At 46.5% G+C, this 25,382-nt stretch overlaps 1 protein-coding gene across 1 annotated transcript; it reads left to right on the forward strand.

Annotated features, from left to right (window-relative positions):
* Positions 1-3,755: 3,755 nt before the first annotated feature.
* On the forward strand, positions 3,756-25,093 carry masp2 (MBL associated serine protease 2; the record flags this gene model as incomplete). The annotated part of the gene is made up of 6 exons (XM_084333468.1): positions 3,756-4,039; positions 11,828-12,002; positions 12,807-12,984; positions 13,327-13,458; positions 24,169-24,365; positions 24,938-25,093. 6 exons carry the CDS (start codon positions 3,756-3,758, stop codon positions 25,091-25,093), a joined length of 1,122 nt encoding a protein of 373 aa, XP_084189594.1.
* Positions 25,094-25,382: the final 289 nt, after the last annotated feature.

Genomic DNA, 25,382 nt, shown 5'->3' on the forward strand with positions numbered 1-25,382 from the left:
GAAGAAAGGACGACACTTGATGGTTATATATTCCAGTTCTGGGGAGCAGTGGTTGGATAATTCCTTCACGTTAGTTGGATCGCTCCAATTTTTGTTAAACATGAAGGCAATACCTCCTCCACGTTGTTTACCGGACTCTGATGACCGATCCTTGCGATGGATAAAGAAGTGATCCGCTGGTTGAATTGCGTGATCTGGAACCTCCGGTGTGAGAGCTACCGTTTCTTGGTGCTGGGAGGATGCATGCACGCATATTTTTTAGTCCATGCAGCTTTGAATTGCAGCGATTTTCACTGTCGACTTTTCTTTTACTTTCTTTGAACATGCCACATTTTTCTACTAACTGCCTGCTGGCGAAACTAGGCTACTAGCTACATTTATCTCACGGGGATACAACTGGGAATGAGGTTACTAGCTACAGTACACGCAGATTAGACTACCTGTCGATGCGCTGTCAACTCGCTCTGACTCGCCCCGCTGAAAGACAACATGCATTCCGTGAAGACCCGCCCTACTCTGCTCTGATTCGCAGACTGTGGGTGGGGGGGGAGACACGCTGACGGGACGCTGAATGTGATTGGACCAGAGTAGACAGACACACACAGTGGAGCAGTGCTTGCAGAGGAGATGAGTGGAGAATTTGCGCACTAAACAAGGAAGAACATATTGCCCCTCAGCGCAGATATCTGTCTGATGAAAGAAACAGGTTCATTCATAGTAACGCGCCGCATTTATTTACAGTAACGGTAATGGCGTTATTGAGATTGGAAGAGTAATCCGTTAGATTACTAGTTACTGAAAAAACGAATGCCGTTAGTAACGTCATTACTTATAGCGCCGTTATTCCCATCACTGCTCGTCAACACACCTGTTTCCGTGATTGTGGACATACCCACGGGCTTCCCCGTTACATATGCACTGCTGCCAGCGTTCATTCAAAGCAACGTTTATCTTCGCCCCTAGGGCCTGCACCACACAGTGAATTGTATATGATACCGTTTCAGCACTCAAAGCGCTGCTGTACTTATCAGAGAGGGCGGGCCCACTCTCACCACCACTCGTCTGGGTGGTAAGATGGCCGTCGGGCGATTCCGCGATAACAGCCAGCGGGCCGGGGTAGGCAGCTGGGGCAGTGGCGTGGGCTGGAGGAGCGTGCTGTGTTGTGGCGACCTCTGCTGGGGAGAAGAGGCGTCCTCTGCTGGGTCGAAGAGACGTCCACTGCGGGGCTGAAGAGACGAGCCGACACGCGGGCTAAGCTGTGGTGCTAACCTAAACACAGCTAAACTGTGGGTCTTGGTGGACCCTCCTGCTATCGCCTATATAGCTAACGCACGGTGGGCTATGTCTACCACCTGTCTTCGGCGACGCTCGCCTGGTGGTGCACTCAAAGTGTCTATAGCCCCTTAGCCACAAGCTAAAATACTGCATACACTTCTAGTATAACCCGTGGTATTACTGAAGTTTATTCCTTTCTCTGTTTCATTAGTCCAACACTTCACTATCGCCTGTAGTTCTATAATAACCCGGATTGTAGCAGAGTCTCTCTATCTCTCCCGCTTGCTCTCAACGGGGCTCTTCGAGAGCGCACGTCTGCTCACGTCCGCGTTCCACGTCGAAGAGGCTTCCTCTCTCTTCCGCTCCCCAGGTAAAACAGCGTCTTCCTCATCTCCTTTCCTCTCTGCTCCGCCTGCCACCACCGCCCCCTGCTGGCGACTGCAATCCGGTCCCACTATGGGACACTCAAGGAAGGAAAAGGATGATCTAGTTGCACGTTAATAATCCATATTCCGGCCGGAGGGATGAAAGAGAACCTTGCGTTATTTGTCCGGGCGGGATATCAAAGAGAACCACTGGTTACCATGTCTTTGTGCACACAGGGGAAGTAAAAGGTTACGTTAGCACTTCTGAATAATAGTAGAATATTCAGGATGCTACACATGGATAGTGATGGGAATTGGCGGGGGCCTCTTCTTGCCCCTCCGGAAGTTCAGTGAACAGGTCAGTGAATACCACGCCCACAACACCAGAGGGAGTTCCACAAATCATGTTCAACCCAGATTCGGCTCAAACAAGGGACTAAACACGTTTCGCAATTATGCCACAACAATGTGGAACGCCCTACCCACAGCCGTAAAATAATGTGAATCCCTAGCCACCTTCAAAACCGCTCTCAAAGAGCAATTCTGCAATTCTAAACTGGCCCCGGTAAATGTCCAACCCCCCCCCCAAACCCTCTAATGTACAGTTTCTTCCCCCTCAAGTGTATATATTCTCTTTTAGAAACTCTGTAAATAAACAGTACTTTATATTTGTATATCTTGTATGTCATAAATGTCTGGATGTAACAGTACTGTATATCTGTATGTCGTGTATGTCATAATGTTATGATGAATTGAAAATGGGGGACCCTGATGTAAACAAGACGAAAGTGTTTCTCTGGTCTGCATCCCCTTAACAATTGTGTGTATTGAGCCGTACTGTATTGTACCCATTCTGTAATCTGTTAATAAAATGTTCAATCAATCAATCACCACCAGCTCCTTGGTTTTACTGGTGTTGAGTTGGAGGTGGTTGCTGTCGCTCCACCCCACAAAGCTCTCCACCAGGGCTCTATACTCCTCATCGTCGTCGGTGATGTAGCTTACGATGGATGAGTCGTCAGAGAACTTCTGCAGGTGGCACCCGCTTGAGTTGTGGCAGAAGTCTGAGGTATAGAGGGTGAAAAGGAAGGGTAACAGTTGGGGGGCGCCGGTGTTGCTCACCAGTATGTCAGACTGACTGTCCTGTAGTCTGGCGTACTGCGGTCTGTCAGTGAGATAGTCCTTGATCCAAGCCATCTGGCCTGATTCACACTAATCTTGGAGAGCTGCATCCTGACCTGGCTGTTAGTGATGGTCACGGTTGGGGCTGATGTCTCCATAGGTAGTGTGCTGTTGGCTGAGGTGGTGGGGTTGGTGTTCGTGGGTGGTGGTGGGCAGGCTGCTGCTGTTGGGGGTGGGGTGCTGGTGTTGATGGGTGGGGGAGGGGTGTGGAGAGGCTACTCTGGTCAAAGCGGTAAAAAAATGTGTTCAACTCGTTTGCACGCTCCGGGGAGCCCTCCACAGCTTTGCCCTGCTGTTTGAACCCAGTAATCCTCCTGACACCCGCCCACACCTCCCTGGTGTTGTTGGCCTGTAGTCTGCCCTCCAGCATGTCCTTGTAGCTGTCCTTGGCTGCCCTTAGCAATTTTTTTATGAGCTCCCATTGGACAGCCCTGGCCTCCTCAGTGTCCCCTGCCATGAAGTAACAGTGATCAAACAATGAAATTACCAGAAATATGAGAAAATTAATTGGGTTGAATCTTCCTTTAACAAAACCCCACTAAGATATTTACATTAAGTGGACATTCATAACACAGGCATTACTCATCTATGCATTGTGCTGCTTGTGCATGTGAAACAACAGGGCCATATCACATTCATAGGACAACCATCAGTCACTGAACGACTACCGTCCAGTCGCACTCACCTCCCTACCCATGAAGGTCTTTGAAAAGACACTCAAGCCCCACATCATCTCTAGTCTCCCACCCGGACTAGACCCCCACCAGTTTGCATACAGAGCCAACAGGTTCACGGAGGATGCCATCACCACAACTCTCCACTCTACCCTATCCCATCTGGAGAGAGGGGGGGGGGGGCTACGCACGGCTGCTCTTTGTGGACTTTAGCTCTGCATTCAATACCATCCTGCCTGACAGACTAGTGCCCAAACTCATGGATCTTGGACTAAACCATCCCCTCTGCCGGTGGTCCAAGGACTTCCTGTCTGACCGCCCCCAGAGGGTCAGGATAGGCCCCCACACCTCCACAGCCATCAGCCTCAGCACCGGATCCCCCCAGGGCTGCGTGCTGAGTCCCCTTTTTTACTCTATTTACACCCACAACTTCACCGCAGTCCACCCCAGCAACACCATCATCAAGTTCGCTGACGACACCACCGTGGTGGGCTGCATCTCAAAAGGCGACGAGACCGCGTACCGCGATGAGGTAGAGCAGCTGTCAGCCCTGTGCAAAATCAACAACCTGCAGCTGAATAAGCTAAAAACCCAGGAGATGATCGTGGACTACAGGAGGAAGAAGACCGACATACAGCCCCTGTACATCGACGGGGGATGCCTGGAGAGAGTCTCGGTCATCAAATTCCTGGGCGTCCACCTGGAGGATGACCTGACCTGGAGAACCAACACCAAGGCGATCGTGAAAAAGGCACAACAGAGACTCTACTTCCTGAGAATACTCAGGAATTACCACCTCAGACAAGACCTGCTTGTGTCCTTTTACCGCTGCTCCGTGGAAAGCATCCTCACCTACTGCATCAACGTGTGGTTCCTCAGCTGCACAGCCGCAGAGAGGAAGGCGCTCCAGAGGGTCGTCAATTCGGCCTATACAACTATACAACTCCCGCTGTCTTAAGAAGGCAGTCAAAATACTGAAAGACCCACACCACCGGGCAACAAACACCTCATACGGCTGCGCTCAGGCAGGCGTCTCAGCGTCATGCCCACCCGGACTAACAGACTGAAGTTTAGTTTTTATCCCAGGGCCATATGTGCACTAAACTCAGCTAAAATTTAAAACAACAATCTCCCCTGCACCCCCCCCCCCCCCCCCCCGCACACGCACACACACACACACAACACTAAGGGATAGTGCAATTATCTTTTACACCCCCCTGTTTATGTTTATGTTATGTCTATTTATGCCTTACTCTTGTTTTTATATTTAAAGGGGAACTATTTTACTATTTCTTTCACTATTTGGGCACTTTTACACAATTCCTGTGAGTCTATGGAACACCTCTGTAAGTTAAAGAAAAAAATGTATTCATTGTTTTGTATTTCTAATAAAAAAACTCAAAAACAGCATTTTTCTACCTCAAGATCTTAAGCCGTTTTGAGGCTGGGCTCCAACCACTGTGTGGCCTGGTGCCAACTGCGGCACTGCCACATCAACTGCCACATTATTATGCAGCTGAGAAATCTCTGACATCACAGATATGCACATTTTCAGATGACTCAGTTCCAGGGGTGTAAAAAGTACCCAGAAATTATACTTAAGTGAAAGTATGGGTACCGTCTCAAAATCTGACTCAAGTAAAAGTCAAAGTATCTGGCTAAAAACACACTTGAGTAAAAGTAAAAAAGTCCTACTTTTAAATGTACTTAAGTACTAAAAAGTAAAAGTAAATTTTTTTTTGAAAGGGATAGACCTAGGGCCCTCATTCATCAATAGTGTGCGTAGAACATTTCTATTTCCACACGTAAGCACGGAATGTAGAACTAGTGTACGCACAGGGAAGTCGGGATTCATCACACGGTGCGTACGCAGGCTCTATGCCCCTCCATGTTGATGAATACCACTTTGTTCTACCGTCAATGCTCGTGCATGATTATCCATATATGGTCATGAAAATGAGGAAACACCCCCCATGGGATGTGAAATAATGGACTGACCCGAGCGGAACCCTGAGAAACTCCACGAAGATTGTTCACTGCTGTCGAACCAAGAAGACACTATCGCGTATTATGGGATAAATAATAAAAGGCGGACTTGTAAACGGTGATGTCAGATATCAACGGCTCCCTAAGACCATTGCTGCAATTCTGCCTGGACAGCTCAGAATACTAATAAAGACCGTTCGTTGACCACTGTTTGGCGTTGGATGTGTGTCATTATAACCGTGCTGTAATATGAATGCCTTTATTAGTTGTGTTCGATTGGCTATATGATTTTTAGAGGCATCTATTTTGTTGTCGGCTAATAAAGACCGCGCTGGAATATGACTGCCTTTTCCCGTGTTGTTTGATTGATACCCAGGGATTAAAGTTCTCCTCAATTCTATTCCAAATCGCGATGGATCTCCCGTCAATTTTCTACCTGCTGCATATGATTTCTAGAGGCATACTACAATCTATTTTGATGTCAGTATTGGGTAGCCTATATAAACAATAATAGAGAGCATATACAAGAACAATGAATCTCACTGCATGTATGATGTAGGCATGCCTTTCAATACATGAACTTGAATTCCATCATGTTTGTGTGCGGGACTCACAAGGCTGTTGTCACAATGGGTGGTACCGGTACAGTAATAATTACAGTCCACACAATATCATGATCCATGCCATAGCCTATGTTCTATTAGGACATGATCTGTGACGACAAATGTTCTAGAATGTTTGATTAAGATATCACACTCTGACAGCATGCCTATGAGCAACAAAAACGCGAACTTGAATCCCATCATATACATAGTCTGTCCACTATCTGCATGGTGTCATTGCAATGCGTTTTCTATTCTTTCTTATACAGTAAAAAGGGGGAAGAACACTATATTCATATGACTTATTCTGCTTACAGCTTCGAAATTCCACTTGTTTCGTTTAACGTAAAGCCTTTTAAATATAATCAAAACGTTCCCGTGTTTCGGCGGTCTGTGCGCAAAATAATAACGAGTTGAGCTTTATGATTTATGATGAATTGAAAATGGGGGACCCTGATGTAAACAAGACGAAAGTTGGTCTGCATCCCCAATTAACAATTGTATGTACTGAGCTGTACTGTACCCATTCTGCAATCTGTTAATAAACTTTTCAATTAATCAATCAATCAAGCTACGCGGAGCGCAGTCAGTCAGTAGCCTACACCCCGTATATTCCGATAACGCTATATAAACCATGCTGCATTCATTCTGAGAGAAAGATCTATTATTCCAAATGCTATTTATTATTACACTACTGTTGCTATTTTACAATGAACTATAATGAACTACGGTTCGTACAGAACATGCCAGTGTTATTATGCACAGAAGCTCATTTCCTTGTTGTAATAATATATTCTACCACTGGGCGCTAGGTACGCCAGGTCTGACCTGTGCGTAGATGTAAGCACGGAGTCAAGTTCAAATCGAAATTGATGAATCCCACTCTTTGCTTAGAAATGATCGTACGCACAGGGTAAGCACAGATCTGTGCGTAGAACACGTTGATGAATGAGGGGTCTCAAATTCATTCCATCGTGGGCCAAGTTTTCATTTTGACTATACATTGCACCAGGTGAGTTAGTTGAAGAGGTGAGCCAATTAGTGAAATCATCAGCTGGTGTTTAGGCAAGGCTGGAATGAAACCAAGCATACACTCTGCCCACAATGGAATGTGTTCTGCGATAGACAATGCTGAAGACAGACAGAAGACAGAATACTGGAGTACCCTGAATAATATCACAATATTAACCACAGCATAATGCGGATCTGACTGTCTATTCTTTTGATAGCAGGTGTTTAATCAAAGATCCCTGCTTTCTAGTGTTGCACAAGGACCAATCAGCATGGGTATGGGCGGGTTCATTTTCCATTGATGGGGATTTGATTGGCTGTTTACCTGCGGTCGCAGGATTAATAACGTTAACGTTAGTTCGGCCAGATAAACAATTAAAATATACTAATTAAATGGGTGGACCTGTGAGATTTGTACTTTGTACTTTGTAGGTCTGCATTTTAAATGTAAGGAGTAAAAAGTATGTATTTTTTCTCTGAAATGTAATGGAGTAAAAGTACAAAGTATACAAACCTAATAATACTCGAGTAAAGTACAAATCCCCCAAAACAGTACTTAAGTATTGTAACGAAGTACAATTACTCAAGTACTTTACACCCCTGCTCAGTTCAGTGAGGGTGAATATTGTGAGAGGAGAATTGGAAGAATGCGCCAATATGAGAATTAAAGACATAGATCCTATTAATATAAGTCCACATAGCTAGGAAACAATGCTAAACACTGAAAAAGGCCATTTATAAGATAGTTCCCCTTTAATACTGTGTTTAGGACTGTGTTTTTATGATCTAGGACTGTGTGACGGCTAGCACCTAGGGCTGCATTTTAAATTTCGTTGTAACATTGTAACAATGACAATAAAGATCATTCATTCATTCATTCATAGTGAAATCTAGATTCTAGTGTGTATATGCAGGCTTGCTGAGTATGCTAACCTCTTTCTCTGGATAATTACTATATCCACCTGTCATCCTAAGTAACACTGTATTGGATTCTGGGTGTGGTCAGCCTGTAATCAACTCGTCACCTGTGGTTCCGTGAAGTTTCTGCGTTGTGTTGTTTATACTCTTACTTATCATATTGGCTGTCACACGCTGGCTCACCCCATCAGTACATCCGTAAGCAGAAGAATCGACACTGGAAACGTGGTACCTTTCCTTGAAACGTTATGTTTATTCCATAAACATATCCTCAAGATGGAAACAGTTCTGAAAGTCTTTGAAAAGTCTATAAAATTCATTAATTCTACCGATCTCTCCTGCTATCAGCTCGATGATTGTTGCGGCCCAGTGGTTAGCCAAAAGCCTTCCCTGTTAGCCGAAGCTAGCTATCTCGTGGCTCCGGACGGTGGAGGGGCCTCCCATCCCCCACCCTCCAGCTACTGCAGTCTCTCTGTCCACCTGTCTACACGTCTGCCTCGTCTCCTAGTCTGCCTCAAACCGGAATAACTCACAGCTATAACGTATTTCCCCTAGCAACGGCAGCCAGCCCCATAGCCATGCCCTTTCTCTCGTTACTAAGTGATGCGACGCCAGCCACTGTTCTGCCCTACCCCCCTCTCTGGAGAGTCTGTGTGGTTCCAGAATGTTGATATAAAGCGCCTGTAGGCGCCGTAATGGAGGTCTCTTTATTATCATTCAGTATTCTATTTGTGTTGTATTATTAGTTGTACTGTCACTTTAGGTGGTGGGCGTAAGCACAAGCATGCAAGAACGCATCAGTATCAGTATATTAGTGTATGTTAAATAAGAGTATTTTGTTTGTCTCATAGAGCGAAAGAATAAAAACCTCTAAAGTATTTCCTGGACGTGGAACAGAGTTATTTCACGGTGCGCATCAATTGTTTGAACTCCTCCACTCAGCCCCTCGGCACTACCTGTCTATGACAGTCTACTGCCGCAACAGCGCCTCTGTGGATGACCCTGGACAATGTCTTATCTTTGAGGGTTGGGAGCTCAGCTGATAAAGGCCCTGTGCGCCGTCCACCGTCTGACTGAAGACACACACATACATACATGGCAGCTGTCCTCCTCATTTAAGATCTATAGATCTAGGTTATAAACCATGATTTCCTTCAATTCTCTCAGCTTTAAAGGCACTGTCTGTGTTAATATAAAGCCTGAGTGTCCGAGTAGATGTCTGCTGTCATCTACAGATATTTACATTATGTACACATTATGAAAAACAAGTGCTATTCTTTCAACTGTATGGTTCACATGTGTGCTTCAGTGTATATCCATCTCCCACAGCAGCATGTTAACTCACTACATATAAATGTTATGTTATGACACTGTTATTTCACAAGCATAATGCATTTGAGAATTTAATGCATTATGAATCATGTAAATCATTGCAGAGTCTCATGCAGGGACCCAATCACATTAATATTTAGTAGCAAGGACCTACCAGAGACAGGCCTGTGATCCATTTAGGGTCCCAACCCATAGTTTAACCAAACTCTGTTCCAGACAATATACCAAAGTTGGGAGGGGCTGGGATAGCCCCAGACTTAGGAGGGGGTGGTTGATTGAAATCCCATTAATTTACCCATAGACAAGACGCTTGAATCCAGCCCTTAAAATATGGTCTGTTTTGGGTGCAATTATAGTTATTAGGGTGGTCTATTATGAAATTAAATAATCCCTTAAATGTTATACGTACTTGATGCTCTTCGGGTCAGTGTGTTTTTTATGAGTGAGGGTGTTAGAAAACGCAATATATAATGAACTATGAGAAATTGATCATGTGTCAACTTTGTTTACTGAAATGTGGGTCGGTGAGGCCAGCGGGTTCGTTGACCCCGAGATCGCTGCAGGTCAAAGGTACTCAGTCAAAAACTCCAAAGCACACACAAGGAACTGTGGTGTTTCTGTGGACGTTTCTGGAACCAAGATGAAGAGGTAAGTACATGTTATTATTATTAGTTATTTATCTCTGCTGAATGATCATCAGGAGACTGTCCCCCACAGAAAACGAATATCACATGTGAAAAGTCACATGTTATCACACATGTTCTTGGAACACATCACATGTGATCTACACTATTCCAATGCTATAAAATGATATGTGAGCACAGGTATAGTACAATGAAATGAAGTTGGCATCTAACCAGATTACAAAGTAACAGTAAAGTGCATAGCAATATACAGTGCAACGTCAATATGTATAATATGAGTAGTAAATATGCTAGGCTAATGTGTGTGTGTAAATACAGTGTATACAGAGTTATTTTACATTGCTATCCTACATAGTTATGAGTACAATGAGGTAGGTATTTATGAGTGCAACAAGGTAGGTAGCTACTGTAGGAGTACAATGAGGTAGGTAGTAGGGGTGTAACGGTAGACAAAAACCACGGTACGGTATGTACCTCGGTTTGGAAGTCAAGGTTCGGTACGGTTTTCGGTACAGTGGGGGAAAGTTTGGCTTTCCATGTTCCACTCAGGGGTGATGTAGTGTGCAGTAACTAATTGTATTTGTAGGGCTGTCAACGAATATTCTATATTGAAATTAATAATCGACTTGTAAAGAAATTAAAAAATTATTATTATTATATTAGATTGTGAAAAAAAACAGCCCCCGGCATACCGTTGTATTCGTTCGGTACACTACACAGCCGTTCGGTACGGTACGGTACGGTACACACTGAAACTTGTTCGGTTCGGTAGCCTACGGATACGTGTACCTTTACACCCCTAGTAGGTAGCTATGAGAACAATGATGCAGATAGTTATGAGTACAACAAGATCCGTAGTTATGAGTGCAACAAGGTAGGTAGCTAGTGTAGGAGTACAATGAGGTAGGTAGCTATGAGTACAATGATGCAGATTGCAGATAGTTATGAGTACAACAAGATCGGTAGTTATGAGTACAATGAGGTAGTGTCAGGATGGGGGGGGGGGGGTGTAGGACACATACGCAGACACACACAAAAAGGGGAACCACTGGAATCGCTGAGCGATGAGAGAGGGTGGGGGAAAACACAAAAATAAAATAAATACAATTTTAAACTGTAGGAAACACAAAACACCAGTATAAAATAACTGGGTAAAAATCCCAAAATAACCATCACTGCCTAGCACTTGAAAACAACAAGAAAAACAATAGCACTAGAGACAGAGAAAACCCTAGAACCATTGGGACACTCCTCTACTATTGAGGGAAAAACATGAAATGGACAAGCATCCAAACACAGTCAACCAAACCTAATTAAAGGCACTGCACACCTGACACCATCAGGTGGCAATCAAGCCCACACCTGCCATGCCACATGGCAATTAACTGCAGAGGCCAGTGATTGACAGCTGTCCCTCACAGAAAGACGAAATAGACAGCTGTCCCTCACAGAAAGACGAAATAAAGCCAAAGCACCTTAGAATAAACTAAAATAAAACCCACATAACCCGTGATCCATCACAGGTAGGTAGTTATGAGTGCAGTGAGGTAGGTATTTACGAGTACAATGAGGTAGGTAGCTATGAGTATAATGAGGTAGGTAGCTATGAGTATAATGAGGTAGGTAGTTATGAGTGCAGTGAGGTAGGTAGCTATGAGTATAATGAAGTAGGTAGTTATCAGTGCAGTGGGGTAGGTAGTTATGAGTCATGTCAATCACATGCAAAGTGTGAAATTCCTGTGGGCTTTTCAATAAGGGCGTATCTCAACTCCATTTCTTTGGGCCAGTGTGTGTCGTCATGTGTGTGTCCTGTTGTCACTCCTCCACGTCTTGCGGAGTGCACAAACAACGGGGTCGTTCGGAAACCTCACGTCCCCCAACTTCCCGAACCCGTACCCCAACAACCAGCACGCAGTGTGGAACATCAGCGTCGCAGAAGGCCACAGGGTCAAACTCTACTTCACCCACTTCAGCATGGAGCCGTCCCACCGCTGTGAATATGACTATGTTCAGGTATAGACTTCTTCAGTGGAAATGCGTCGCTAGGGGAACAGCTTGGGCCCGAGTTTATTTCTTGTCTGCAATTGATATTCACAAATACTGCCACAGGAAATGAACTTGGGCCCATTTACAATGTTAAAGGGGCACTTCAGATTTATTTTGGACATAATATCACTCACATCCCAAAACTCTAAACAGTTTTTCACACATTCATTTAGTTTGACAGTCATTGAAAGTAAATTAGTTTAAATATGGCCACCAGTGATGTCATCGGGAACGTTGAATCCTTGTGTTGTGTTAATTACAGCTCAATGAAATGATCAGGTAGCAGTCCCCATTAGTGTTGCTATTTCTTCCTCTACATCATTTCATGGAGCTGTAATTAACACAACACAAGGATTCAATGTCCCTGAGGACATCACTGGTGGCCATATTCCAACTAATTTACTGTCAATAACTATCAAACTAAATGAATGTGTGAAAAACTGAGATTATGTGCAAAATAAATCAGCATTGTTTTTTGGTGAAGTGCTCCTTTAAGTTTGAAAAGGTTTATATACTATACTCAATTATATTCACAAATGCAATGAATGTACAATAATTTATCTTGGTGCCAATGGTGCAAAGTCATCAAAAACTTCATCATCAACAACAACAACAACAACAACAACAAAAAGTTGCACAGGCAGACAGATGTAAAGACAAGGCAATCATACATACAGTACAGAGTCAGCTTGACAACAGAGTGGATAACATGCATCACACTCACTAGTAACTTGCTCACTTAATAAAGGGCCTTTGACCTTGTTGAACCAGGTGTTTGCGGAGGGCAACGAGACCTTGCGTTTCTGCGGCGAAGGAGAGAAGGGTTACGAACGAGCCCCCAGGAACACTGTCATCCTGTCAGCCGGGAGCCAGATGTCGGTGGTTTTTAGGAGCGATTACTCTAACGAGGGCCGCTTCACAGGCTTCCAAGCGTTTTACACCTCCGAAGGTGATGATGGATGACGACATCGCTGTTGCCGGAGGGACGGACACACACCTATGGTGTTGAGTCCATTGTGCTTGACGGAATGTCAGAACTCACAGAGAAATTATTGATGATGATGGAATTTATGGAATATATACTGTACCTCTGGAAATGCCAATAATATTTCCTGCAGGGTGAAAGCGTTTATAAAGCATCCATATGGAGACAATTCCACTTGCACTATTTAAAGTATAACATTTTATAAAATAATACAATAAAAGATTATATATATTTGTATATATGTAATTGTGATCCCTTTATAGTATAATGTCTGATGTTACAACATATTTATCTCCTGTTTCACAGACATCAATGAGTGTCTGACCCTGACAGATGGAGAGACTGTGTGTGACCATTATTGCCACAATTACATTGGTGGATATTACTGCACTTGCAAATTGGGATATCTGCTCCATGACAACACAAGGTCCTGTACTGGTAAGGGCAAAAGAGAACAACCTTTAATGATGGATAACAACCCTTAATGGAGAACACCTCTTAATGATGGAGAACAACCCTTAATTGTGGAGAACAACCCTTAATGGAGACCAACTCTTAATGGAAAACAACCCTTAATGGAGAGCAACTCTTAATGGAGAGCAACTCTTAATGGAGAACAACCCTTAATGGAGAGCAACTCTTAACACTTTGATTGCCAGCCATGCGGTGCGCCTTACCCCCGTTGAATGCCACCACCCACTTCAATGATAGAGCTCTCATATTTGCAAACGCATAAACTGTCTTAAATTATATCTGGCCGTCGCTTATCAATGTCTTGTTTGCAGTCAACATTGTCCAAACGGATTGTTTTTTAATCGGTTAATTTCCGTTTTATACCATTTTGAAAAACTCTCGTTTTTTGAAAGTTTCAGGAAAATATAAAGATTCTGTGATAAACGCCCTTTACTGGAATATTCTGGAATACACACACGCACACACACACATATGGCACACGCTGATATCTCTGTGAAAAAAGTTCTGATTATCCCAATACTGGTAAAATAGATTCCTTACCTCAGATCAGATGTTCTCCAAAAAGATTATTCCAATTCCTGATCACCATTCCAAATATCGATCGCTGGGTACTGGAAATATGTATTCCACACTGTTTTGCGGCTCTGCAATGACTTGGATCCTCTCGGGTGGCTTGCCCGAGAAGTAAAATGAGGAAGCTGGATTCCCCCCCCCCCCCGCCATGTGTTTCATTCAGTCTAATCCAATGGGGTGCAGTACAACAGGGAGAGACGATAGGGGGCGGTATTTTCCCAATGGAGCTCAGAGAGAGTTTGCAGCACTAACGTGAGACTAGATTGATGAAATATGAATTCAAATCGCTAATAAAAAAAAAGAGCGAGATTTATCGTCGCTGGCACTCAACGGTTGGCATGAACTAACGATAAATCTCGTCGCTGGCACTCAAAGTGTTAATGGAGAACAACTCTTAATGGAGAACAACTCTTAATGGAGAACAACTCGTAATGGAGAGCAACTCTTAATGGAGAGCTTAATGGAAATGCCACCCATTTTAAGAATTCACTTAAGTTTATTCCTGTTCCCCAGGACAGCTCAGTTAATACTTTTTTTTTATCCACTTTTTCTCCCATTTTCTATTTTTCTCCCATCCCAATTTTTTCATATCGTCCAATTCAACCCTCCCCTGTCTTCGAACGTTGTTTCTTGCCTCCCACAAGCCGGCTGCAATGTGGACTAAGTCATACATAGCACGAGTCCCCTCCGATACTCGAGGTAACAGCCGTCGCATCTTTTCACCTGCGCGGCTCGATCTTTCAGCGTCGGGGGTCTGGGCTTTGGAGGGGCCCCGCCCCCGTCGCTTCTTGATTCTACTGCGCAGGCGCACCAACCGACCTGTAGGAGTCGCTGTCCACAACGCCCGATCCCCACCCTTCAGTTTCCCTCCCCGTAATACGGCCAATGTGTATTACTGTGGACGACCAGCTAAACTGAAAGCAATGTGGAGAGCAGGGCTCGAACAGGAGGCATCCTGTTCGAGCCTAGTCTCCAGCATTCGTTGCGAGCGCCTTGCCCACTGCGCCACGTAGCCGCCCTAGCTCAGTTAATACTTGTGAATATGTACCACTCTCTCATAAAGCTATAAATCAGAGAGAGAAATGTGTGGCCTCATAGACAATGGATGGGGTAGTGACATGGCAAATGGAATGGTTCTCCCTCCCGATATCTCTCTCTCTCTGACAGGAGAATATTGACTTGTCCTGGGGCATAGGAATAACATGTAAATTATTAAAATAGGCACAATTCCCCAAGAGGCCATGCCCATTTTAAATAAATCAAAGTTTACAAACAACAAAAAGTTAAATAAACAAGTGAGAATTTATCTGATTATTTATTAATTCATCAGATTGTTTTGGAATTTCTTCTTTTTTCATACCGGTAATCTTTTTTTTTATCCACTTTTTCTCCCATTTTTCTATATATTTTCTCCCATCCCAATTTCGTATCGTCCAATTCAACCCTCCCCTGTCACGAACGCTGTTTCTTGCCTCCCACAAGCCGGCTGCAATGTGGACTAAGTCATACATAGCACAAGTCCCCTCCGGTACTTGAGGTAACAGCAGTCGCATCTTTTCACCTGCGCAGCTCGATCTCTCAGTGGCGAGGAGTAACGCGTGGGAGGCTCACGCTGCCCCCGACACTTCCTGATTCCACTGCGCAGGCTCACCGACCGACCTGTAGGAGTCGCTGTCCACAACGCCCGATCCCCACCCATCAGTTTCCCACCCCCTAATACGGCCAATGTGTATTAGTACGGACGACCAGCTAAACTGAAAGCAAATGTGGAGCGCTGGGCTCGAACAGCCGAGCCCAGCGTCTCCAGATTTCGTGGCGAGCGCCTTGCCCACTACGCCACGTAGCCGCCCTTCATACCGGTAATCTTATTAAAAAAAATAGACAAGATTAAATATTTTGGTGTGAGTTTCATATTACTCTACAATATACTGTAAGAGCACATCTTCATGAGGTAATGGGCTGACATTTGAAACGGGGCTGGCTGTTTGTGGTGTGGCTGCCTGCTAATTTCAGACTGAAAGAGATAAAGTAGATGATCTCTGACAGCCGGTGTGAGACAAGGTTAATTACTGTTGATTCCTGAGGGGAACACGTTGGGAAAACGCTGTTGAAAATTGATACCTGTTTGTGGTGCTAATAGTTCACTGATGCTGGGTAATTAATCACAATTATGTGCATGGATGTGCCCTAAATTGGTATTCTTTGCCAGAGGGTAGTGGGGGGGGTGACAAAACAAATTGTGCGATGAATAGGCAAAAACCTATTATCTGCCTTAAGATTTCACTAATCATATGAATTATGGCAACTCTGCCTCTTTCAGATATTCATTTGTTTTTTTGTCTGAAACAACATCTGCCTGTATGCTGGGGCACAAAAAAATATCTAAATGAAAGTATGAAACCCTTTATGATGGCAGAAAATGTCTGAACTGAATTGAAGACACAGCAAGGTAAAACGAATATCTCAGTGGCAGTTTATAACCCAGCATATTTCAGTGGCAGTTTATAACCCAGCATATCTCACTGGCAGTTTATAACCCAGCATATTTCAGTGGAAGTTTATAACCCAGCATATCACACTGCAGTTTTTAACCCAGCATATCTCACTGGCAGTTTATAACCCAGCATATTTCAGTGGAAGTTTATAACCCAGCATATCACACTGCAGTTTTTAACCCAGCATATGTATCTCAGTGGCAGTTTATAACCCACCATATCTCAGTGGCAGTTTATAACCCAGCATATCTCAGTGGCAGTTTATAACCAGCATATTTCAGTGGTGGTAGTTTATAACCCAGCATATCTCACTGGCAGTTTATAACCCAGCATATTTCAGTGGTGGTAGTTATATATCGTATTTGCTTATCGCGTCCCGCTCTGAGCCTTATGAGATACCCCTTATCTCCTATGATACCTACTGTATCCCCAACGAACAACTACATGCACCCACACCTGTATGGGGCCCCGCCCCTATGGAGGCGTAGCCCATATAACCATGACTCTGGTCACCAAACACCCTTCCTCTATTTTCGTTCCAGCGTACTGGTTGCGTGCACCATACGTAACTAGCAGGATGAAAAAGATCAGAGTCATAATGTTGAAAGCTTACCGGAGGTTGCTGGCCCCTGGCATCTTCGACGCATGTTTTCGGCGACACGACGGGCCTATGTTGATGTTCCTCGTCTGATGACAGCAGATCGAGGTTCAGCTGTACAAGATTGGCTGTCGGGCCAGCTTGTACCCAGGTAGGCCCTGTGTCTTCAGGCATGGGTATTAGTGTTAGTAATGCTGGTTTGTTTTGTTACACAACCATGTTGTGTGTTGGCGCCGGGGGCAGGATGGTTTGGTGAACGTTCACTGCAGGGAACGGTTTCCAAGCTGTCTTGGGCGTGCTACTAAACATCTAATGCTATGCTACATGCTATCGCTAATGCCGCATGCTATCACTACTGCTAACTGCTACGCTGTTCTAATGTCTCCGCCGTGAGATGTTGTCACTTCTCCCTCCTCTTGCCCGGTTCATCAATGAAGGTCAGTCGGTAGCTGTTGTGGTTTTTTTTGCTGAGTCCTATTTACCTTTTTTCGGGTAAATGGGTTGACAACAGGGTAGGCCGTGGCTAGGTAGCCTAGCCAGGTATGTTACCTTGTGTTCCGGCGGGGTCTATGGAACGGTGTCCCCATCTGGGGCGATGCGTGAGCTCGGCGGTGTAGCAGTAGAGCTATATTACTGCAGGATGGGACTTAACGGCGGGTTATGGCTCAGCTGGCTAGTTCCTATCCACATTGGCGTCGGGTAGTGGGGCTATGGGTCCAGCCGACATGGTAAACATGTTGCGTGTCTGTGCGCAGGCGGTTGTTGATCTGGGTCCCACATCGCCTCACGCTAGGCTGTAGTAGTATAGGGGCAGGGCCGCCTGGGAGAAATGTGAGGCCCTGTGCGAATTTAAACGCGAGGCCCCCCACCCCCTGAGGCGGCCCTGTGTAATGGGCTATTGTTTCGTTCTGTCACTCTGCTATGAGAAGGTCTGTCTTGCTACAGTTTTCTCTCCTCTCAACCATTCATACTGACGGTCAATCGGTATACTGGGGGAGTAGTGCGGGGGGGGCTTTGTTTACCTTTTTTGGTAAATGGGCTAAGCTAGGGCTGGTGTGCTGTTGTGAATATTTTGAATGAAGGCGGGACTAGTTCGCTCTGGTCCGCCTCCCCTTAACGTTGTGTGTATGGGTTTGCTCATTCTACAGTATTTTGTGGTTTAGTTCTTTTATTCATTTAACCCTTTCATGGTGCACACCACAGTGGAGGTTGCTGTTTGCAACCACCACTGGTGCTCCGTGTTAACATCAGTCCTTTGTTTTTGACATATTGAAACAGTGCCCCGCCCGGCCGACACCATGGGTGGGTCGGCCTGGCGAGTGGCTGGTGGGCTGTTAAAGCTTGTACCGCCACGGTATGGAATTGGCAACGGTTAGAACTGTGTTCGAATTGCTGTTTTTTTCTATTAAAAAAATGGTGTCTGGTGGCGGGGCCTTGAGGGCCAGCCGACGTCGACACATCGCGCGAGGTTGTTGACGTTATTAGCTTTGACCCAGCCGCAAGCTATAACCGCTCAGGGTTCCCCTCTCCGCAGGGGATTTTGGTCTTCTGCTGGAGCGCGGGCGGTATTGTCCTAGGCCCTACACCGCCTCACACCGCGCAGCCAGAAGAAGAGAGAGCACGGCCTCGTCAGCGGCGATGACGAGGCCCTCGACAGGCGGCCATGTTTTCCCCCGCCGGAGGTATCCTGGGGGTTGATTCGACAGGTGTCCACAAGGCCGACAGCCTTGGCGGCCGAGGGATCGGCCATGTAGGATGGGTTCGGCTTGAACAAACAAGCCGTCACCGTCCTGCCGCGAGCAGCCCGCTCTCTGATCACTCCCTTCCCCAACACCAGCGGAAAAAGTGGGCTCTGATTGTTTCCTTTGGCTGCGGGCCGCGTGCCTTCGTTGATGCGCGGGCGGCCCCCCTTTCGCTTCTCATGGGGACAGGGGCTGACACCCAGTTGATGGCTGAGCCTGGGTCTGTCCGTGAGAATGTTGTGCTGTCAAGCGGCTCCCACACCTTGAGCTGTGTTGGTTGAGCCTGGTGTTACGTCTGTCAACTTAAGTGTTGTCAGCAGGGGGGCTCGAAACCTTTTGAGGCACACAGTGCGGGCTTCCCCGGCCTCGCCTTCGCCAGGCCAGGTATCATGTTGGTGCCTCCCACTCCTGAAATATTGGCAAGTGGTCGCAGGCACACGTGATTTGGGGTGGTAGTAATATCACTGCAGGGCTACGGTGTGTAGGAACCCATGGGGGCCTTACACCTTGCATGTCCGGCTGCAGAACAACTCCTCAGCATGTTCTGGAGGGGTGTTCAGTGGGGGGGCTTTTTTCATCGGAAGCCCCCCGTATCAGACCGGCCCTTTCTGTCGGGGTTCCCCCTTGGGTGCGATTGCCTCGTGGGTGGTGTCAGGGTCAGATTTTCCGACACGGAACGCGCTGCTCGCACGGTTCCAGGGTTGGCTACGCACAGCGGGGGGACCGGGCCAACTATCTACAGTTCCTGGCGGACCTGCGCCACGTGACGGCGGGTGCGTTGGGAGTGTCGTCACATATGACTACGGCAGTACCATATGTCGAGGTGGATGGAGAGAACGCTGAGGCGGGGACTTGTGTTTACACAACCCCACCCGTTTTCAGGTTTGGTACAGACCCTATTGTCAGGGTCTCCAGCAGTGACAGCTCTGGTCAACGAGATCCAATCTCTGTGGACGAAGCAAGCCATCGTCGTGGCGTTCTCCTCCCGGTGTTCTCTGCCTGAGAAGTCGGGAGGGAGGGGTGTAAGACCCAGGCTGGACCTGTCCCATGGGAAGGTTCAGCATTTTTTGGATCGTCTCCTACCTGTTGAACACTGTCAGGTGGGGGTCTGGTTCTCCTCCATAGACCTGTAGGATGCGTATGCGCATCTCCGATCTTCCATCCTAGGGCTTGCCTACACTTCCTTTGCAGGGTTAGCGTATGAGTACCAGAGGCTGCCGTTCGGTTTTCTCTGGCTCCCCGCATCTTCACCAAGTGCGTGGAGGCCGCACTGGGGCCTCTGCGTCGTCAGGGGTTACGGAGTGTGCTGCCCTGATGACGTTCTGGTCCTTCGCGGTCAAGGTGGATCGTCAGGTCTCGTACCAGGCAGGTCTCTACCAGCCTGGGGTTGCTGTAGACTGGATGTAGAGTACTCCTCTTCCCAGTCAACGGTTGGAGGGCTATGGGCATCCATCTCAGAGCGTGTTGTCAACACGCTCGGGAGGTTCCGTCCTAGGACGGTTACGGCGCTGTCTCACGTCGCGTTTTCACCGACGCCTCCCTCGCTGGTGACGCGTCGGCCCAACGCAGTAGGGGGCAGCTGGCAAACCATGCTGCCCGGTCTGTGCTACGTTCAATGTGTTGGTGTTGAAAGTGGTCCTTCTGGTCCACAAATGGTGTTGATCAGGACGGACGATACGACGTCAGTGTCGTGTATCGACAGACAGGGAGGAGTACGCTCCCCCTGTCTGCACCAGGTGGCGGGCGGCTGGCTATGGGCGTCCTCCATCTGCGCGGCCTGAGGGCTCCTCACATCCCCGGCAGGGAGAATGTGGGTGCAGGTGTACTGTCGCGGGGCGGTCCTCATCCTGACGGGTGAGGATTACGTCTGGACATGGCCAGGCAGGTCTGAGACCGATGCCGTGCCGCCAGGGATTCTTCCCCATACATCTGTTAGGTCAGTTGTTGGGACGGGTACGTTGAGGGGCGCAGGTTCTTGATCCTGATGGTGTTACCATCTGGAATGCGCATGCTCCCTCCACTGTCGCGCTTACGCGGGCAGATGACGTATGTTCCAAGTGTGGTGTAAGGCGGGGGGCCGGGACTCAGTCTCCTGCCCCCTGGATGCTGGATTACATCCAGTCTCTCCTTGATAGACTGTCGGCTTCGACGGTGAGGGTATATGCAGCAGCTATATCCTCCTATCATGAGGGGTTTGAGGGGATGTCTTGTTCAGCCACCCTCTTGTGAAGCGTTTCCTGCTTGGCCCTCGACGCGTTAAGCCGGTGCAACGCTCCTTGGCTCCGACTTGGGATCTTCAATTGGTCCTCGGTCGGTTGTCCTTGGCCCCGTTTGAGCGGCTCGAGCAGGCGCCGTTGGGATAGCTGTCCTTCAAGACCGCGTTCCTACTGGCTGTCACTTCCGCTAAATGCGTAGGTGAGCTCTGTGCTCTCTCGGTACGTCCAGAGTGCCTGTCTTTTCGGACCGATTGCGGTGCCACTCTGCGACCTAATCCTGCTTTCGTGCCTAAGAATATCCGGAGTTCCTTCCGCTCCCGGGATATTGTGGTTCAGGCGTTTCGTCCTCCTCCTCACACTAGTGAGTTAGATGCGGGCCTTCACCTGTCATGTCCAGTCCGTGCTTTGGGGATTTACCTCAGCCGTACTCAGGACTTCAGAGTTACCGACCAGCTTTTTGTCTGTTACGGTGGGGCTCGTGCTGGTAAGGCACTGTCGAAGCAGCGCCTGTCCCATTGGTTGTGCGAGGGCATTACCCTCTGCTACACGTTGGCTGGGCAGGATCCCCCTGGGGGCGTCAGGGCGCACTCCACTCGTGGGGTGGCTGCTTCTGCCGCTCTCCTGGGTGGGGCCTCGGTGGAGGACATCTGTGCTGCAGCTTCATGGTCCTCCCCGGGTCCCTTTGTAAGGTTTTACCTCATGGACATGACCGGGGGTTCTGTCTCCCAGGCGGTTCTGGGGTCTGTGGCCTTTCCTGCTTCCCGTCCTTGGTCGGGTAGCAGGAGTGTATGGGTATGGGCCACAGTGTGTTGAGTCACACGTGGTTCCGCCTGTACGGTGTGTTCAAGGGGTTCTGGTTCCCTCTTGTTCGCATTCAGGTGGAGTTGACTGCGCCCCCCCTTCATTAGGAAGGATGGGGTGACAGGGCTCCCCGCACCCCTTGATGTGGGCTTACGGGTCCTCATGGGGTACATCTGTCGGGTCTCGCGTCCGCTCTTCCCCATATCTCATAAGGCTCAGAGCGGGACGCGATAAGCAAATACGATATATAACGATAGGTTATGTAGATAACCTAGTTATATTAGTATTGGCTGAGCGTCCCGCTCTGCGCGGCCCTGAGTTCCCTCTTGAGGGATCTTTTCCTGGAACGGGATTTGGCGAGGAAGGGTGTTTGGTGACCAGAGTCATGGTTATATGGGCTACGCCTCCATAGGGGCGGGCCCCATACAGGTGTGGGTGCATGTAGTTGTTCGTTGGGGATACAGTAGGTATCATAGGAGATAAGGGGTATCTCATAAGGCTCAGAGCGGGACGCTCAGCCAATACTAATATAACTAGGTTATCTACATAACCTATCGTTTATAACCCAGCATATCTCACTGGCAGTTTATAACCCAGCATATTTCAGTGGTAGTTTATAACCAAGCATATCTCACTGGCAGTTTATAACCCAGCATATTTCAGTGGTAGTTTATAACCCAGCGTATCTCATAATTTTAACTGAAAGGGGTCCCAATTTTGTCCGATATCCTTTATCAAGAGGCCCTAGAAATGTGTTTTCTTTTTTAAATTATTCTTCCCGTAGTTACATTATGTATGTCAAGAGGGGACCATAGCTCCTTCTTGCCCAGTGGCCCCATAGTGGCCATGACTGCATACGGTACCTTATCCTACCCACTGTGTACCAAAAGAAACTGCGTTCCCAGTTTTGGTCTCGTCTCAGTCTTGATCACAGGGGCTTTGAACTAGTTTGGAAGGATTTAGCTTCTGACACTTTGTGTTTTCTGCAGCTTAGTATATAGTATATAATAGGCTACTATTATATACATTCTGAATAGAAAATAAATGTATATTTTTATTATAGCAAACGTTCTTCTACAATATTTGCACACAATTTAGTAAAAGAAAAAAACGTTTTATGGTCTTAAACTCAGCCTCGACTGTCTTTGGTCTTGATCTCGACTTGATATTGACCAGGACAAGTATTGGTCTTTTCATGGTCTCCACTGGGTGGTCTGGGACTACACAACACTGTTAAAACACAGAGGAAATGTGTGACTTGGTGCTGTCTAACCCGCCTTGTTAACCCATTTAGACCTAAAATGCCTGCTAATAATGCATTATATAGGGAGGTGTAGTGTTTTTGCTGTTTCCGGCCGGTCCACCATCTTGAAAACGCAATGTAATTCCCCATTGACCATTTCTAAATCGTCTCGTTTAAAACAATAAAGCATGAACATTTGCATGGTGTACCTTTCTGTGTGTATTCATCCACAATCTATAGCATGAAAATATTATATTATTATATAAACAATAATGTTATTGATAGAAGGGAACTCGCTTTGTGCAAAAATGGAAAGCTTTTCAATATTCATGAGGCAGAATTGTTACAATAGCCGATAATCCATTTTCCCAATGATAAATCCCTATACTACGGGTGGACCTCGCTGGCGGTCCAAAGTGACGTCAGACTACACCTCCCTGAAGGAAGTAGGGATCAGAGGACAGGCCCAACGGAACATAGATATCTATATAGATATCTATGCAACGGAAGGCAATCAAATAACTTGCCACTGCAGCAGAATGGAGCAGTCACTGGTTGTGGCTGAAACGTAGAGACGCATCATGGGCTGCTAAATGAACACGTGATATCTCCAACCTCATTCAATTGTTGTGCTGAATATTTAAGAATATTTAACAACTAGTCCTATTAAGAATCCTATAGCCTGTATATACACACAAATGTGTTTCCCGGTTTCAATGGGAATTCACAATTCCTCTGAAAATGGCAAATCAGAAATAGGACGAAATTTAGATATTGGCAATTTTGAGTGCTTTGAAATCTTCTCTATCTGTCTCCTTATTTGGTCAACTTAATACGACTTGTAAATGTGTTAATTATTGTTAGATAGTCCGGAAGTATTGTCCCCCACTCTATGTGAAATGACTACAATTGTCGAGGGGAGTGTCAGTCACATTGTGTCAGTATGCGTGCATCACGCTCCCGTGTCTGGGTGGGTCTCTAAAACTGAACCCTTACTTCTCTACAGTACCATGTAACAACCAGGTGCTGACCGCGTTGTCAGGGGAGCTCACCAGCCCCGGCTACCCGAGTCCCTACCCCGCCATGAGTCGGTGTGACCACACCCTCAGCTTACCGGAGGGCTACCGACTGTACCTGGACTTCGCGGAACCGTTTGACGTGGAGGGACACCCGGAGGTCCCCTGCCCATACGATACCTTGAGGGTTAGTCACATGACCTCCCGGACACCAAATTAATAATCAGAGAGACAACGGAAAGGCTGATGGATTGACAATGTATTCCTTCTCACGTTCATGGAGGCAGCCTGTCATTGTGTGTTGTCCTCCTCGAAGATGTATGGCCACACGGTCTCTTGCATATTCTCCAGCTGGCCATACATCACCAGTCAAACATACAAAGACTTAAAGCTACGATCCAAACGATTTATTTTTACCACACTAATTTTGGCTGCATTCACAGATTGTTGGAAGAGTCTGACTTACAGATAGATGGACATAGTTGTTGTTTTTTCTTATCAACTTTGTTGACCCATTAGAACTCAAACTATACAGTGAGTAGATCTATGCTGTACCCGTGTTCACAGGCAAAATACAATATACAGAAGTACAATTTATCCTTGTATTCCGGCTCTTTCAATCAGTGTGAGAATGAAAAATACGTACAATTCCATGTTTTGGGTTTACATAGCTTTGATATGGTTACCCGTTTGTTTACATTTGAATTACAGATTAAGCCTTTAACAGCCCCACACCGATATCCCCGTTCTCCTTTAAAGATCTCCACAGCAGGACAGCTGTACGGACCATTCTGTGGATCGTCTCCACCGGGCCGGATTGACACTGGGAGTTACCAGGTGCACGTCATGTTCAGGTCCGATCCCACCGGGAACAACAAGGGATGGAGAATCAAGTACACGAGCACCCCGAAATGAGGTGCTGACCATCGCTATAGACCCTAGATGTTTCAAGTTTGTTTATCACAATAAAATACACTTACTTTGCGGTGAAATCCTTGGTTCTGTATGAGCCCCTGAGTGTGCTTCACAGTGAGGTACAAATACAATGCAGAAAATGAGGTTCAAAACTTTGAGGTAAGGTGCGATTGATGTCTTTTCAAAGGCTGGGAACTTGGCTCACTCTGCCGCCATCTTGATAGCAGGACGTTCGGGAACTAACAAGACTAACAACATCCTTATCTAAGAATCATTGTTTTCCTTTCAT

The sequence above is a fragment of the Notolepis coatsorum genome (assembly GCF_963971535.1).
Source record: "Notolepis coatsorum genome assembly, chromosome: 17".
NCBI classification, from domain to species: domain Eukaryota; kingdom Metazoa; phylum Chordata; class Actinopteri; order Aulopiformes; family Paralepididae; genus Notolepis; species Notolepis coatsorum.